Genomic DNA, 12,938 nt, shown 5'->3' with positions numbered 1-12,938 from the left:
AATTCTCAGAGAAAGCCATAGCCACAAAATGGTGAAGAACACTTGTGTTTTAAAAAATGGTCTAATTTTTAACTCGCCATTAATTTGGAACCCACATTTGAGAGATGCTAATTAAATTCTTTGTGTGGCTAAGCCTGGAAGTCAGTTGAAGACATTACTATATCATGTAGGAGTGGGTAGAAAATGAATTTGGCCTTATTCTGATTTTCATGACTGCTAGTGCATATTGGACTTTCAATGGAGAATCACTGCTCTACCGTAACCTAAATGTCCTAAAGACATTCCTTTCTATAATTGGTAGTTACAAAGGGAAGCTGAACTTAGGTATATTCCAATTTGGTGAGGAAAATACCAGTTGAAAAGATGAGGATTTTTTTTTTATTTTAAACTGAGACTCTACATTCTTAATTGTGTTGGGTTTGTTTTCAGGAAAAGGAGAGAGAACTGGACTTAAAAAACATATATTCTAATCGTCTGCCAAAGTCTTCTCCAAAGAAAGAAAAAGAAATTACATCAAAAAAAAATGGTATAGTAGTTATTATTGTTGAAAAATATTGTAGTTATTAATAATAAAATAAATTAATTTTGAAGTAGAAGGAAGATGAAGGGAAAGAACTTTATTGAAATAGATTTCCTTATAGGTACTTTTCAGAAATCCTTTCACTTTCTCAGTTTTTTCCCTTGAGGTCATTACAGTTATGTTTTACATAATTGAAATGTTTTTTCTAATTATAACTTATTTTTCTAAACTTTTATGAAAAACTATAAGCATACCCTAAACAGGAGATTATAGTATGATAAACCTTTATTTAGGTATCACCACCTTTAACAGTTATACATTTTACTAATTTTATTTCACCTATTTTTTCTACTTTTTTTCTGGAGTACTTTAAAGCAAATCCCAGCTGTCATTTCATTTCACTCATAAATACTTTGCTATTTTTATGCATATTCTTACTTTTTCAAAAAACAAAAGTATAATTTCCTTCTTCTCTGGTTTGCAAAAAGTTAAAAACATAAACTTTGTAAAAGTTTAATAGATTTATCCCTCAGAGTTGTCCTCAAATGACAAAATTGCCAGTAAATCCTAGAAATAAAAACAGTAATAGTGAGTAGTCATGGAGCTGAGAAACATGCATTTTCTCATTTAGAGGGTGAACATATACCAATTGAATTCCATATATCTTAGCACTGTTCAATACGATTAGAAAAATTCTTTTATAATTTTCATGGTAGCTGCATGCCAGAGTGATTTTACAAACCAGTGTACAAAAGAAGTACAAACCAGTGAAGACTTCGAGCTGGAGGAATATCCTATAACACCACAAACAGTTATGTGTTATGAAAACAAATGGAAAGAACCTGAACGTCTTTCTTTGGTGAGTTTAGCAATATGATTAGGTACGAAACTCTAGGTTTGAAGTTATTCCTAAATGCACAATATCAAACATTTTAAAATTTCAGCAATGAAGCTAGTGCCATAGCTGTATAAATACGCAACTAGCCTTTTACAGGGAGAGAGATAACATCTGTGCATTTTATTAAACTCCTTTGGATTGACTCTTAGTTAACACTGCATCTTTCAGATGCTTCAGAAATGTCAATTGTACTCTCTAGGTTGGAGGAAGAAGAAAAAATTATCTAAGTTTCTTACCTTTTATGTCTCTTACCAGATAGTCTCTAAAAATCCTTCTGGCTTTTACGTTTAATAGCAAGTTATAGTAGCTTTCAAATGATTTGTTAGAATTTGACTACATTTAATTTTTTTGGCTTCCTATGTAAGAGAATTTTATAGTTTAGCTGAATGTCGAGCAAAGTAATTGCAGTGGAATCTGACTTTATATCATTCAAATTAGAGTGGAATTCAGGAGGTCTGTGTTGCATCTTCATTTAAAAGGACTCATACTGAGTACTGGAAGGTCCTTTTCTCTAATAGGGTTTTATCTTTAGTGTTTACAGTTGAAACTCTAAAGAAAACAATATATGAGGGATCCTGCATATTTCATATAATGCTGTATTTTTGATACTACTTGTAAGTATCCCAGGGATCCTGAGATCACCTGTGTGTGGACTGAATTGATTCCTGTGTGTACTCTTGTTTTGTTTTTTTCCTTTATTTTGTTTTTGTTTTACAATTTAGATAAGTTAGCTGTATCTGCTAAGTGTGTTTCTTCCTATATTTACAAATCCTTGAGACTAGATCATGTTAATTTTTTTTTTTTGAAATGGCAAATTGTGGAATAGCAAAGTAATTCTTAATTTTAGAAGGGTTAAAAAATTTGCCCTTTATACGATTCAGCAGAAGCAGCAACCTGATATAGTGAAAGAGGATATAGCCCTGGAGTTAGCACTGCGTTTTAATTAAATTACAGTTCTAACATTTTAGTGACTTGTGTGACTTGTTGGAGCCTCAGTTTCCTAATCTATAAAACAAGGGTGGGTTACCCTTCAGGGTTGTGGTAATAACTAATCACGAAGTTTATAAAGCCCTTAAGACTAATCCTGTCACTTTGAGGGGTCCCAGCAAATGGGAGCTCTGTTAGTAAAAGTATAGGCTGTTGCTATTGGAAAAGAGACCCAGAATACAGTGGCTCAAGCAAGAGATAAGATTCTTTCTCTTGTAATAAACTGAAGGTCAGTGGGTAGTCCCCAGGATAGGTAGACACCTTTGTTCCATGGTAGCCATTCTCTATCTCATTGTTTTTCTCATGAAGCGTGTAACCACATCTGTGTGGTTGCAATTGTCTTATCATACCTGGGAGAAGGAGGAATGAGGAAGTGGAGGGCAAGCAGCTTTTGTTTTTATAAATGTGATCAGAAGTTGCATACATACGTCCACTCACATTCCATTGGTCCTGTCTAGCTGCAGGGGAGGCTAGCAAATGTGGTCTCCAGTTAGGCAACCCTGTGCTCTGCTAAAACTTAAGGGATTCTGTAACAAAAAGGAAGAAGGGGAAAATGGATACTAGGAGACAATTCTCTACAAATCCACTAGTAATAAATTTTACTTTTATTAAGAAAAATCACACACACACGTGAAAGGGACCATAAGAAACAATAAATTTTAAGTTTACATTTTTATTTGATTTAAATATTATAAGATTTATTAATTGGAGACCTTGGGCATAGTATAAACTTGAAAGATTCTATGCCATTGTCACTGTCGGTGTTACAGCTCAGCACCATAACACTTGGCCTTTAATAGTTGATGAATAGCCTTTATTGGTTAACTGAATTCATCAGATTTTGTTGTGAAATATGCAAAGTAAGGATACCTCTTTTTTTTTTAATAAACATTTATTTTATTTATTTTTGGCTGTGTTGGGTCTTCGTTGCTGCATGCAGGCTTTCTCTACTTGCAGCGAGTGGGGGCTACTCTTTGTTGCGGTCACAGGCTTCTCATTGCGGTGTCTTCTCTTGTTGCAGAGCATGGGCTCTAGGTGCGTGGGCTTCAGTAGTTGTGGCTCGTGGGTTCTAGAGTGCAGGCTCAGTAGCTGTGGCGCACAGGCCTAGTTGCTCTGTGGCATGTGAGATCCTCCCAGACCAGGGCTCGAACCTGTGTCCCCTGCATTGGCTGGTGGATTCTTAACCACTGTGCCACCAAGGAAGCCCAGTAAGGATACTTCTGATACTTGTCTCTTAAGAATTTTATGTAGGGCATTGGCTTTGCTTCCATTATATTGGTTCTGATATGTTTTCCAAATGCCTCTTTAAAAATTTTAACTAAAGTAAGAAATAATCTTGTGTGCTTTTGAAAATCTTTCAAAGGTGGTAACTTGTAGCTTGCTGCTTTAGAAATGGAAAATTTGCTTTAATTTCTAACAGTTGGGATTGTGCTTAATGGGAGATAAATCTATGATATTTAAATTGCTTTTTCCCCCTTTTCCTGCATGTGAACTTGCATTTTAAAAAAAATGTATAATAGCATCTGGAATCTCAAGAGAGAGGTGATCATGAAGAAGCAGGGATTCTAAACCCAATTGTGGAAAGAGAAGACAAATTTGTTAAAGATCAAGGACTCCATGCTGTGAAACAGGAGGCTGAGAAGCTGGAGGATGGTAAGTCAGCATGCCTTGGAAAAGAAAGGGTTAATATCCCCTAATATCTTCCAGCTGAACAGTGAATTGGTTATACAGAACAAGAAAAGGTTGATGCAGTGGTGGGGGGAGTCTATCAAGCAGTCACAAACCTTTGAATGAAGTTACTAAGGAAAGAAAAAGAATGAAGACTGTAAGTCAGTTGCTATTTGGGATTAGGGGATAGAAACAAGTTACCTTCAGAAAATTCAGATAAAGTAGAATTCATTTGAAAGGGGAAAAAAATTCTTTATGTATAACTAAAGCCTGATGAAGAGATAACTGAAAGACAACCCTGTTTATTGGCTTGACCTTGAGCCTGTCTAGTCTGTAGACCAGCCCAAACATTAAAATCAATGAATTGTGAGGCCTTGAATATATTCCTATAATTTTTCTTCAGTTTTAATATATAAAATAAATCTTTAACATATTCAACCATTAATGTGGAAGTTTAGTGAACCAATTCACATAGTTTCAGATACTGGAAATGAAGTTCAGGAATAAATTCATTTCCATTTGGATAAAATGTCTTAAAGGTATAAGCGAGAAGGATCCCAGACTCTAATCCTTTGCATGTATTTTATTAATTATGTATTAGCTGCTTACAGAGAAATACTGTTTTTCCCTTAAAGTTAACAAAAAATCATGACCTAATTATTGCTTAGAGTATGTATATTTTTGTGTGTGTATTTAAAACAATCTAACAGTTGAAATAGAAGCCACATTTATATCAATGTTGGCTAAACCACAAAGGAAGACACGCTTGCAACATATTAAACTATAGAGTAGAAAATAGGTATTATGGTCAGTTCTGTCTAGGAACCAGGAAAAGGAATAAAGTAGCAGAAGACTGTCTCTTCTTAGTCATTTTTGACTGATTTTTTTTTTCCTGGAGTCTGTGTGGAATGATCTGATTATCAGTGAGAATATGTGCCATTTATAAAGTTACCAAATGCATAGTGTTCTTACATGTTTAATATTTTTAGTTTTTTCTTTTAGAAATCCTTTCAAAATTATAGTAAAGTGGCAATAATAGCCAGAGAACCACGTAAGAGTAAGTTGTATACTTCATGGCCATATCCTAAAATACTATCATATGTATTTCTCCAAATAAGGACATTCTCTTCTATCATTCCAGTATAGTTTAACTTCAGGAAATTTAACTTTGATACAACACATTTCTTCAATCTGCAGTCCACAGTACTGTTTTGTCAGTTGACACAGTATTGTCCTTTATAGCATTTTCTTCCCTTTTTTTTTTTAACATCTTTATTGGGGTATAATTGCTTTACAATGGTGTCTTAGTTTCTGCTTTATAACAAAGTGAATCAGTTATACATATACATATGTTCCCATATCTCTTCCCTCTTGCATCTCTCTCCCTATCCCACCCCTCCAGGCGGTCACAAAGCACTGAGCTGATCTCCCTGTGCTATGCGGCTGCTTCCCACTAGCTATCTATTTTACATTTGGTAGTGTATATATGTCCATGCCACTCTCTCACTTCATCCCAGCTTCCCCTTCCCCCTCCCCATGTCCTCAAGTCCGTTCTCCAGTAGGTCTGTGTCTTTATTCCTGTCTTACCCCTAGGCTCTTCATGACATTTTTTTTCCTCTTAAATTCCATATATATGTGTTAGCATACGGTATTTGTCTTTCTCTTTCTAACTTACTTCACTCTGTATGACAGACTCTAGGTCTATCCACCTCATTACAAATAGCTCAATTTCGTTTCTTTTTATGGCTGAGTAATATTCCATTGTATGTATGTGCCACATCTTCTTTATCTACTCATCTGATGATGGGCACTTAGGTTGTCGCCATCTCCGGGCTATTGTAAATAGAGCTGCAATGAACATTTTGGTACATGACTCTTTTTGAATTTTGGTTTTCTCAGGGTATATGCCCAGTAGTGGGATTGCTGGGTCATATGGTAGTTCTATTTGTAGCTTTTTAAGGAACCTCCATAGTGTTCTCCATAGTGGCTGTACCAATTCACATTCCCACCAGCAGTGCAAGAGTGTTCCCTTTTCTCCACACCCTCTCCAGCATTTATTGTTTCTAGATTTTTTGATGATGGCCATTCTGACTGGTGTGAGATGATATCTCATTGTAGTTTTGATTTGAATTTCTCTAATGATTAATGATGTTGAGCATTCTTTCATGTGTTTGTTGGCAGTCTGTATATCTTCTTTGGAGAAATGTCTACTTACGTCTTCTGCCCATTTTTGGATTGGGTTGTTTGTTTTTTTGTTATTGAGCTGCATGAGCTGCTTGTAAATTTTGGAAATTAATCCTTTGTCAGTTGCTTCATTTGCAAATATTTTCTCCCATTCTGAGGGTTGTCTTTTGGTCTTGTTTATGGTTTCCTTTGCTGTGCAAAAGCTTTGAAGTTTCATTAGGTCCCATTTGTTTATTTTTGTTTTTATTTCCATTTCTCTAGGAGGTGGGTCAAAAAGGACCTTGCTGTGATTTATGTCATAGAGTGTTCTGCCTATGTTTTCCTCTAAGAGTTTGATAGTTTCTGGCCTTACATTTAGGTCTTTAATCCATTTTGAGCTTATTTTTGTGTATGGTGTTAGGGAGTGATCTAATCTCATACTTTGACATGTACCTGTCCAGTTTTCCCAGCACCACTTATTGAAGAGGCTGTCCTTTCTCCACTGTACATTCCTGCCTCCTTTATCAAAGATAAGGTGACCATATGTGCGTGGGTTTATCTCTGGACTTTCTATCCTGTTCCATTGATCTATATTTCTGTTTCTGTGCCAGTTCCATACTGTCTTGATTCCTGTAGCTTTGTAGTATAGTCTGAAGTCAGGGAGCCTGATTGCTCCAGCTCTGTTTTTCGTTCTCAAGATTGCTTTGGCTATTCGGGGTCTTTTGTGTTTCCATAGAAATTGTGAAATTTTTTGTTCTAGTTCTGTGAAAAATGCCAGTGGTAGTTTGATAGGGATTGCATTGAATCTGTAGATTGCTTTGGGTAGTAGAGTCATTTTCACAATGTTGATTCTTCCAATCCAAGAACATGGTATATCTCTCCATCTATTTGTATCATCTTTAATTTCTTTCATCAGTCTTATAATTTTCTGCATACAGGTCTTTTGTCTCCTTAGGTAGGTTTATCCCTAGATATTTTATTCTTTTTGTTGCAATGGTAAATGGGAGTGTTTTCTTGATTTCACTTTCAGATTTTTCATCATTAGTGTATAGGAATGCCAGAGATTTCTGTGCATTAATTTTGTATCCTGCTACTTTACCAAATTCATTGATTAGCTCTAGTAGTTTTCTTGTAGCATCTTTAGGATTCTCTATGTATAGGATCATGTCATCTGCTAACAGTGACAGCTTTACTTCTTCTTTTCCGATTTGGATTCCTTTTATTTCCTTTTCCTCTCTGATTGCTGTGGCTAAAACTTCCAAAACTATGTTGAATAAGAGTGGTGAGAGTGGGCAACCTTGTCTTGTTCCTGATCTTAGTGGAAATGCTTTCAGTTTTTCACCATTGAGGATGATGTTCGCTGTGGGTTTGTTATATATGGCCTTTATTATGTTGAGGAAAGTTCCCTCTATGCCTACTTTCTGCAGGGTTTTTATCATAAATGGGTGTTGAATTTTGTCGAAAGCTTTCTCTGCATCTATTGAGATGATCATATGGTTTTTCTCCTTCAATTTGTTAATGTAGTGTATCACATTGATTTGCGTATATTGAAGAATCCTTGCATTTCTGGAATAAACCCCACTTGATCATGGTGTATGATCCTTTTAATGTGCTGTTGGATTCTGTTTGCTAGTATTTTGTTGAGGATTTTTGCATCTATGTTCATCAGTGATATTGGCCTGTAGTTTTCTTTCTTTGTGACATCCTTGTCTGGTTTTGGTATCAAGGTGATGGTGGCCTCGTAGAAGGAATTTGGGAGTGTTCCTCCCTCTGCTATATTTTGGAAGAGTTTGAGAAGGATAGGTGTTAGCTCTTCTCTAAATGTTTGATAGAATTCGCCTGTGAAGCCATCTGGTCCTGGACTTTCGTTTGTTGGAAGATTTTTAATCACAGTTTCAATTTCATTGCTTGTGATTGGTCTGTTCATATTTTCTATTTCTTCCTGATTCAGTCTTGGCAGGTTGTGCATTTCTAAGAATTTGTCCATTTCTTCCAGGTTGTCCATTTTATTGGCATAGAGTTGCTTGTAGTAATCTCTCATGATCTTTTGTATTTCTGCAGTGTCAGTTGTTACTTCTCCTTTTTCATTTCTAATTCTATTGATTTGAGTCTTCTCCCTATTTTCTTGATGAGTCTGGCTAATGGTTTAGCAATTTTGTTTATCTTGTCAAAGAACCAGCTTTTAGTTTTATTGATCTTTGCTATTGTTTCCTTCATTTCTTTTTCATTTATTTCTAATCTGATTTTTATGATTTCTTTCCTTCTGCTAACTTTGGGGGTTTTTTGTTCTTCTTTCTCTAATTGCTTTAGGTGCAAGGTTAGGTTGTTTATTCGAGATGTTTCCTGTTTCTTAAGTTGGGCTTCTATTGCTATAAACTTCCCTTTTAGAACTGCTTTTGCTGCATCCCATAGGTTTTGGGTCGTCGTGTCTCCATTGTCATTTGTTTCTAGGTATTTTTTGATTTCCTCTTTGATTTCTTCAGTGATCACTTGGTTATTAAGTAGTATATTGTTTAGCCTCCGTGTGTTTGTATTTTTTACAGATCTTTTCCTGTAATTGATATCTAGTCTCATAGCGTTGTGGTCGGCAAAGATACTTGATACAATTTCAATTTTCTTAAATATTCCAAGGCTTGATTTGTGACCCAAGATATGATCTATCCTGGAGAATGTTCCATGGGCACTTGAGAAAAATGTGTATTCTGTTGTTTTTGGATGGAGTGTCCTGTAAATATCAATTAAGCCCATCTTGTTTAATGTATCATTTAAAGCTTGTGTTTCCTTATTTATTTTCATTTTGGATGATCTGTTCTTTCTTTGGTGAAAGTGGGGTGTTCAAGTCCCCTACTATGAATGTGTTACTGTCGATTTCCCCTTTTATGGCTGTTAGTATTTGCCTTATGTATTGAGGTGCTCCTATGTTGGGTGCATAAATATTTAGAATTGTTATATCTTCTTCTTGGATCGATCCCTTGATCATTATGTAGTGTCCTTCTTTGTCTCTTCTAATAGTCTTTATTTTAAAGTCTATTTTGTCTGATATTAGAACTGCTACTCCAGCTTTCTTTTGGTTTCCATTTGCATGGCATATCTTTTTCCATCCCCTCACTTTCAGTCTGTATGTGTATCTAGGTCTGAAGTGGGTCTCTTGTAGACAGCATATATAAGGGTCTTGTTTTTGTATCCATTCAGCCAGTCTGTGTCTTTTGGTGGGAGCATTTAGGCCATTTACATTTAAGGTAATTATCGATATGTATGTTCCTATTCCCATTTTCCTAATTGTTTTGGGTTTGTTATTGTAGGTCTTTTCCTTCTCTTGTGTTTCTTGTCTAGAGAAGTTCCTTTAGCAGTTATTTTAAAGCTGGTTTGGTGGTGCTGAACTCTCTCAGCTTTTGCTTGTCTGTAAAGGTTTTAATTTCTCCATCAAATCTGAATGAGATCCTTGCTGGGTAGAGTAATCTTGGTTGCAGGTTTCTCCTTCATCACTTTAAATATGTCCTGCCAGTCCCTTCTGGTTTGCAGAGTTTCTGCTGAAAGATCAGCTGTTAACCTTATGGGGATTCCCTTGTGTGTTATTTGTTGTTTTTCCCTTGCTGCTTTTAATATGCTTTCTTTGTATTTAATTTTTGACAGTTTGATTAATATGTGTCTTGGCGTATTTCTCCTTGGATTTATCCTGTATGGGACTCTCTGTGCTTCCTGGACTTGATTAACTATTTCCTTTCCCATATTAGGGAAGTTTTCAACTGTCATCTCTTCAAATATTTTCTCAGTCCCTTTCTTTTTCTCTTCTTCTTCTGGATCCCCTATAATTCAAACGTTGGTGCATTTGATGTTGTCCCAGAGGTCTCTGAGACTGTCCTCATTGTTTTCATTCTTTTTTCTTTATTCTGCTCTGCAGTAGTTATTTCCACTATTTTATCTTCCAGGTCACTTATCCGTTCTTCTGCCTCAGTTATTCTGCTATTGATCCCATCTTGAGTATTTTTCATTTAATTTATTGTGTTGTTCATCGTTGTTTGTTTCATCTTTAGTTCTTCTAGGTCCTTGTTAAATGTTTCTTGCATTTTCTCTATTCTATTTCCAAGATTTTGAATCATCTTTACTATAATTCTGAATTCTTTTTCAGGTAGACTGCCTATTTCCTCTTCATTTGTTAGGTCTGGTGGGTTTTTATCTTGCTCCTTCAGCTGCAGTGTGATTTTCTGTCTTCTCATTTTACTTATCTTACTGTGTTTGGGGTCTCCTTTTTGCAGGCTGCAGGTTCGTAGTTCCCGTTGTTTTTGGTGTCTGTCCCCAGTGGCTAAGGTTGGTTTAGTGTGTTGTGTAGGCTTCCTGGTGGAGGGGACTAGTGCCTGTGTTCTGGTGGATGAGGCTGGATCTTGTCTCTCTGGTGGGCAGGTCCACGTCTGGTGATGTGTTTTGGGGTGTCTGGGGACTTATTATGATTTTAGGCAGCCTCTCTGCTAATGGGTGGGGTTGTGTTCCTCTTCTGCTAGTTGTTTAGCATAGGGTGTCCAGCACTGTAGCTTGCTGGTCGTTGAGTGAAGCTGGGTGTCGGTGTTGAGATGGAGATCTCTGGGAGATTTTCGCTGTTTGATATTATGTGGAGCTGGGAGGTCTCTTGTGGACCAGTGTCCTGAAGTTGGCTCTCCCACCTCAGAGGCACAGCACTGATTCCTGGCTGCAGCACCAAGAGCCTTTCATCCACATGGCTGGAGATGGCATCAGATTCCACGGGTCCAGGGCTCGGTCCTTTGCGACTGCCCTCCCTCCTGCTTCAGACACCAATCACCAGTCGAGTCTTTTGGGAGGTCTGGGGTCTTCTGCCAGCGTTCAGTAGGTGTTCTGTAGGAGTTGTTCCACGTGTAGATGTATTTCTGATGTATTTGTGGGAAGGAAGGTGATTTCCGTGTCTTACTCGTCTGCCATCTTCCTCGCCATCTCTGCATTTTCTTCCCTTTAGGATGTGATCATGAATTGCATTCAGGTCTCATATCTTTTCAATCTGCTTTCATCTAAAACAGCTTCTCAGCCTTTTAAAAATATTTTGTGAGATTAACATTTTTCATGAACACCGACCCCTTTTTTTAATAAAATGTTTCTTGTTTGGGGTTTATCTGAAGTTTTCTGTTAATTAAATTCAGGTTATTGCATCTTCTGTCAGAACACTACATAAGTGATGTTGTGTCCCTCTCTGGGTATGACATCCAAAGGTTCAATTTATTTTTAAATTTAAAAGTTTTTGCTCCACCCATCCCACCATCCTCCATTCAGTGTACAGCACACTATTAGGTATAAAAAATAGGCAGAGAACCTTCTTTCTCACCCCTAACTTGAAGAACAAAATTTTTTCTATAATTGTGAATCTTAAATATATGTTAAGTATATATTATTTTTTGAAACCCTAAATATCAAGTATAAAAATGAAATTTATGGTGTCCACCCTCAATGTACTGATCATACACAAATTAGATAAAGCTATTGTTTTGTAAAAGATGAGAGTTGAGTTTTCTTATTTGAAAATACTGACTACTGTAAAATCCCATTTTTAAAATTTGATTTTATACAGAGCGGGAAAGAGAAGAACTTGCTAAAAAGCAAAAGGAAAAGACATCATCTTTGTTGGAGAGAGAAGAAAAGCCAGTGTTGGAAACTGGAAGATACCGAATGGAAACGTACCAAATTCAAAATACTGACAAATTGGAAGAAGAGGAAGAAGAAAGGCTAAAGAGAGAAATGCTACTTGCTAAACTGAATGAAATCAGCAGAGAACTCCAAGGTTCTCGGAATCTAAAATATCCTTCTCTGCCATTGCTTCGTGATTTGGAATCAAAACTGCGCTCCCCAGAGAGAAACCCCAAAACACACACATTCTTTGAATCCTCGGAGAGATTATTTAATGGGCATCATTTGCAAGACATCAGGCTTTTCAGTACAAAAGGCGATGGTCAGAATCCGGGCAGTATCAGAAAACCAGCCTCGCCAGATGGGCTTGCATTTGGTAGCTATGTGCCTTCATTTGCGAAAACGTTAGGCAAGTCGAGTCCAGTTAGCCACAAGAGTAGCCTTTTGGATTTCCAAAGAAACAATATAGAGAAATTTAGTAAAGACAGTGGCGATTTAATTACAAGAAAAGAGAAAAAAGCTAATCTGATGGAACAGCTATTTGGTGCCAGTGGTGGCAGCAGCATTTCCTCTAAAAGCAGTGACCCACATTCTCTGGCTGCCACCAATGGAGACTTTGACCCTCTAAATTTTCTCCCTGGGGATAAAAGCAGCAGGGGTAGGGAATATGATGATGACAATGACTTTTTCTTCAGCGAAGGAAGAAGTTTTAATCCAAATAGACACCAATTAAAACATGCAAACAATAAACCAGCAGTAAAAGGTGATTCTGTAGAAGATGAAATTGAAGAAGTAGCACTGAGATGACTGACTAGAGTATATATTTTTTCCAATTGTAAATATTAAAATGTTTTAATACAGTATTTATTATAAACAGAGTTTTTAATAAATATTAAGACGTCCTTATTAAGCAATAGTTTTTAAAGTATAAATACAGCGGAAATAAAAAGTAGATCATATCACACCGCATAGCTAGTTTGCCAAGAATGAAGCATGCTCTTTTGACTGAAACCGAAAATAGAGATGCATCTTACTTTCTTTTTACAAATAGGTTTTACCTCTGAATCAGCTCAG

The 12,938-nt window shown here is 36.5% G+C and overlaps 1 protein-coding gene across 1 annotated transcript in view; it reads left to right on the top strand.

The window, feature by feature from the left end:
• Positions 1 to 12,671, top strand: part of LCA5 (lebercilin LCA5) — a gene marked incomplete at its 3' end in the record, with an annotated part of 62,301 nt that extends 49,630 nt beyond the window's left edge. The window contains exons 4-7 of the mRNA XM_082669371.1: positions 430 to 526; positions 1,237 to 1,379; positions 3,926 to 4,058; positions 11,809 to 12,671. Coding sequence (XP_082525497.1) covers positions 430 to 526; positions 1,237 to 1,379; positions 3,926 to 4,058; positions 11,809 to 12,671 — 1,236 coding nt within the window. The remainder of the gene's footprint in view (positions 1 to 429; positions 527 to 1,236; positions 1,380 to 3,925; positions 4,059 to 11,808) is intronic.
• Between the last annotated feature and the right edge of the window lie 267 nt (positions 12,672 to 12,938).

The sequence above is a fragment of the Grampus griseus genome (assembly GCF_964374135.1).
Source record: "Grampus griseus genome assembly, chromosome: 13".
NCBI lineage: Eukaryota > Metazoa > Chordata > Mammalia > Artiodactyla > Delphinidae > Grampus > Grampus griseus.
The sequence above is the reverse complement of the archived record's forward strand: the minus strand, read 5'-3'. Positions and strand labels throughout refer to the sequence as shown.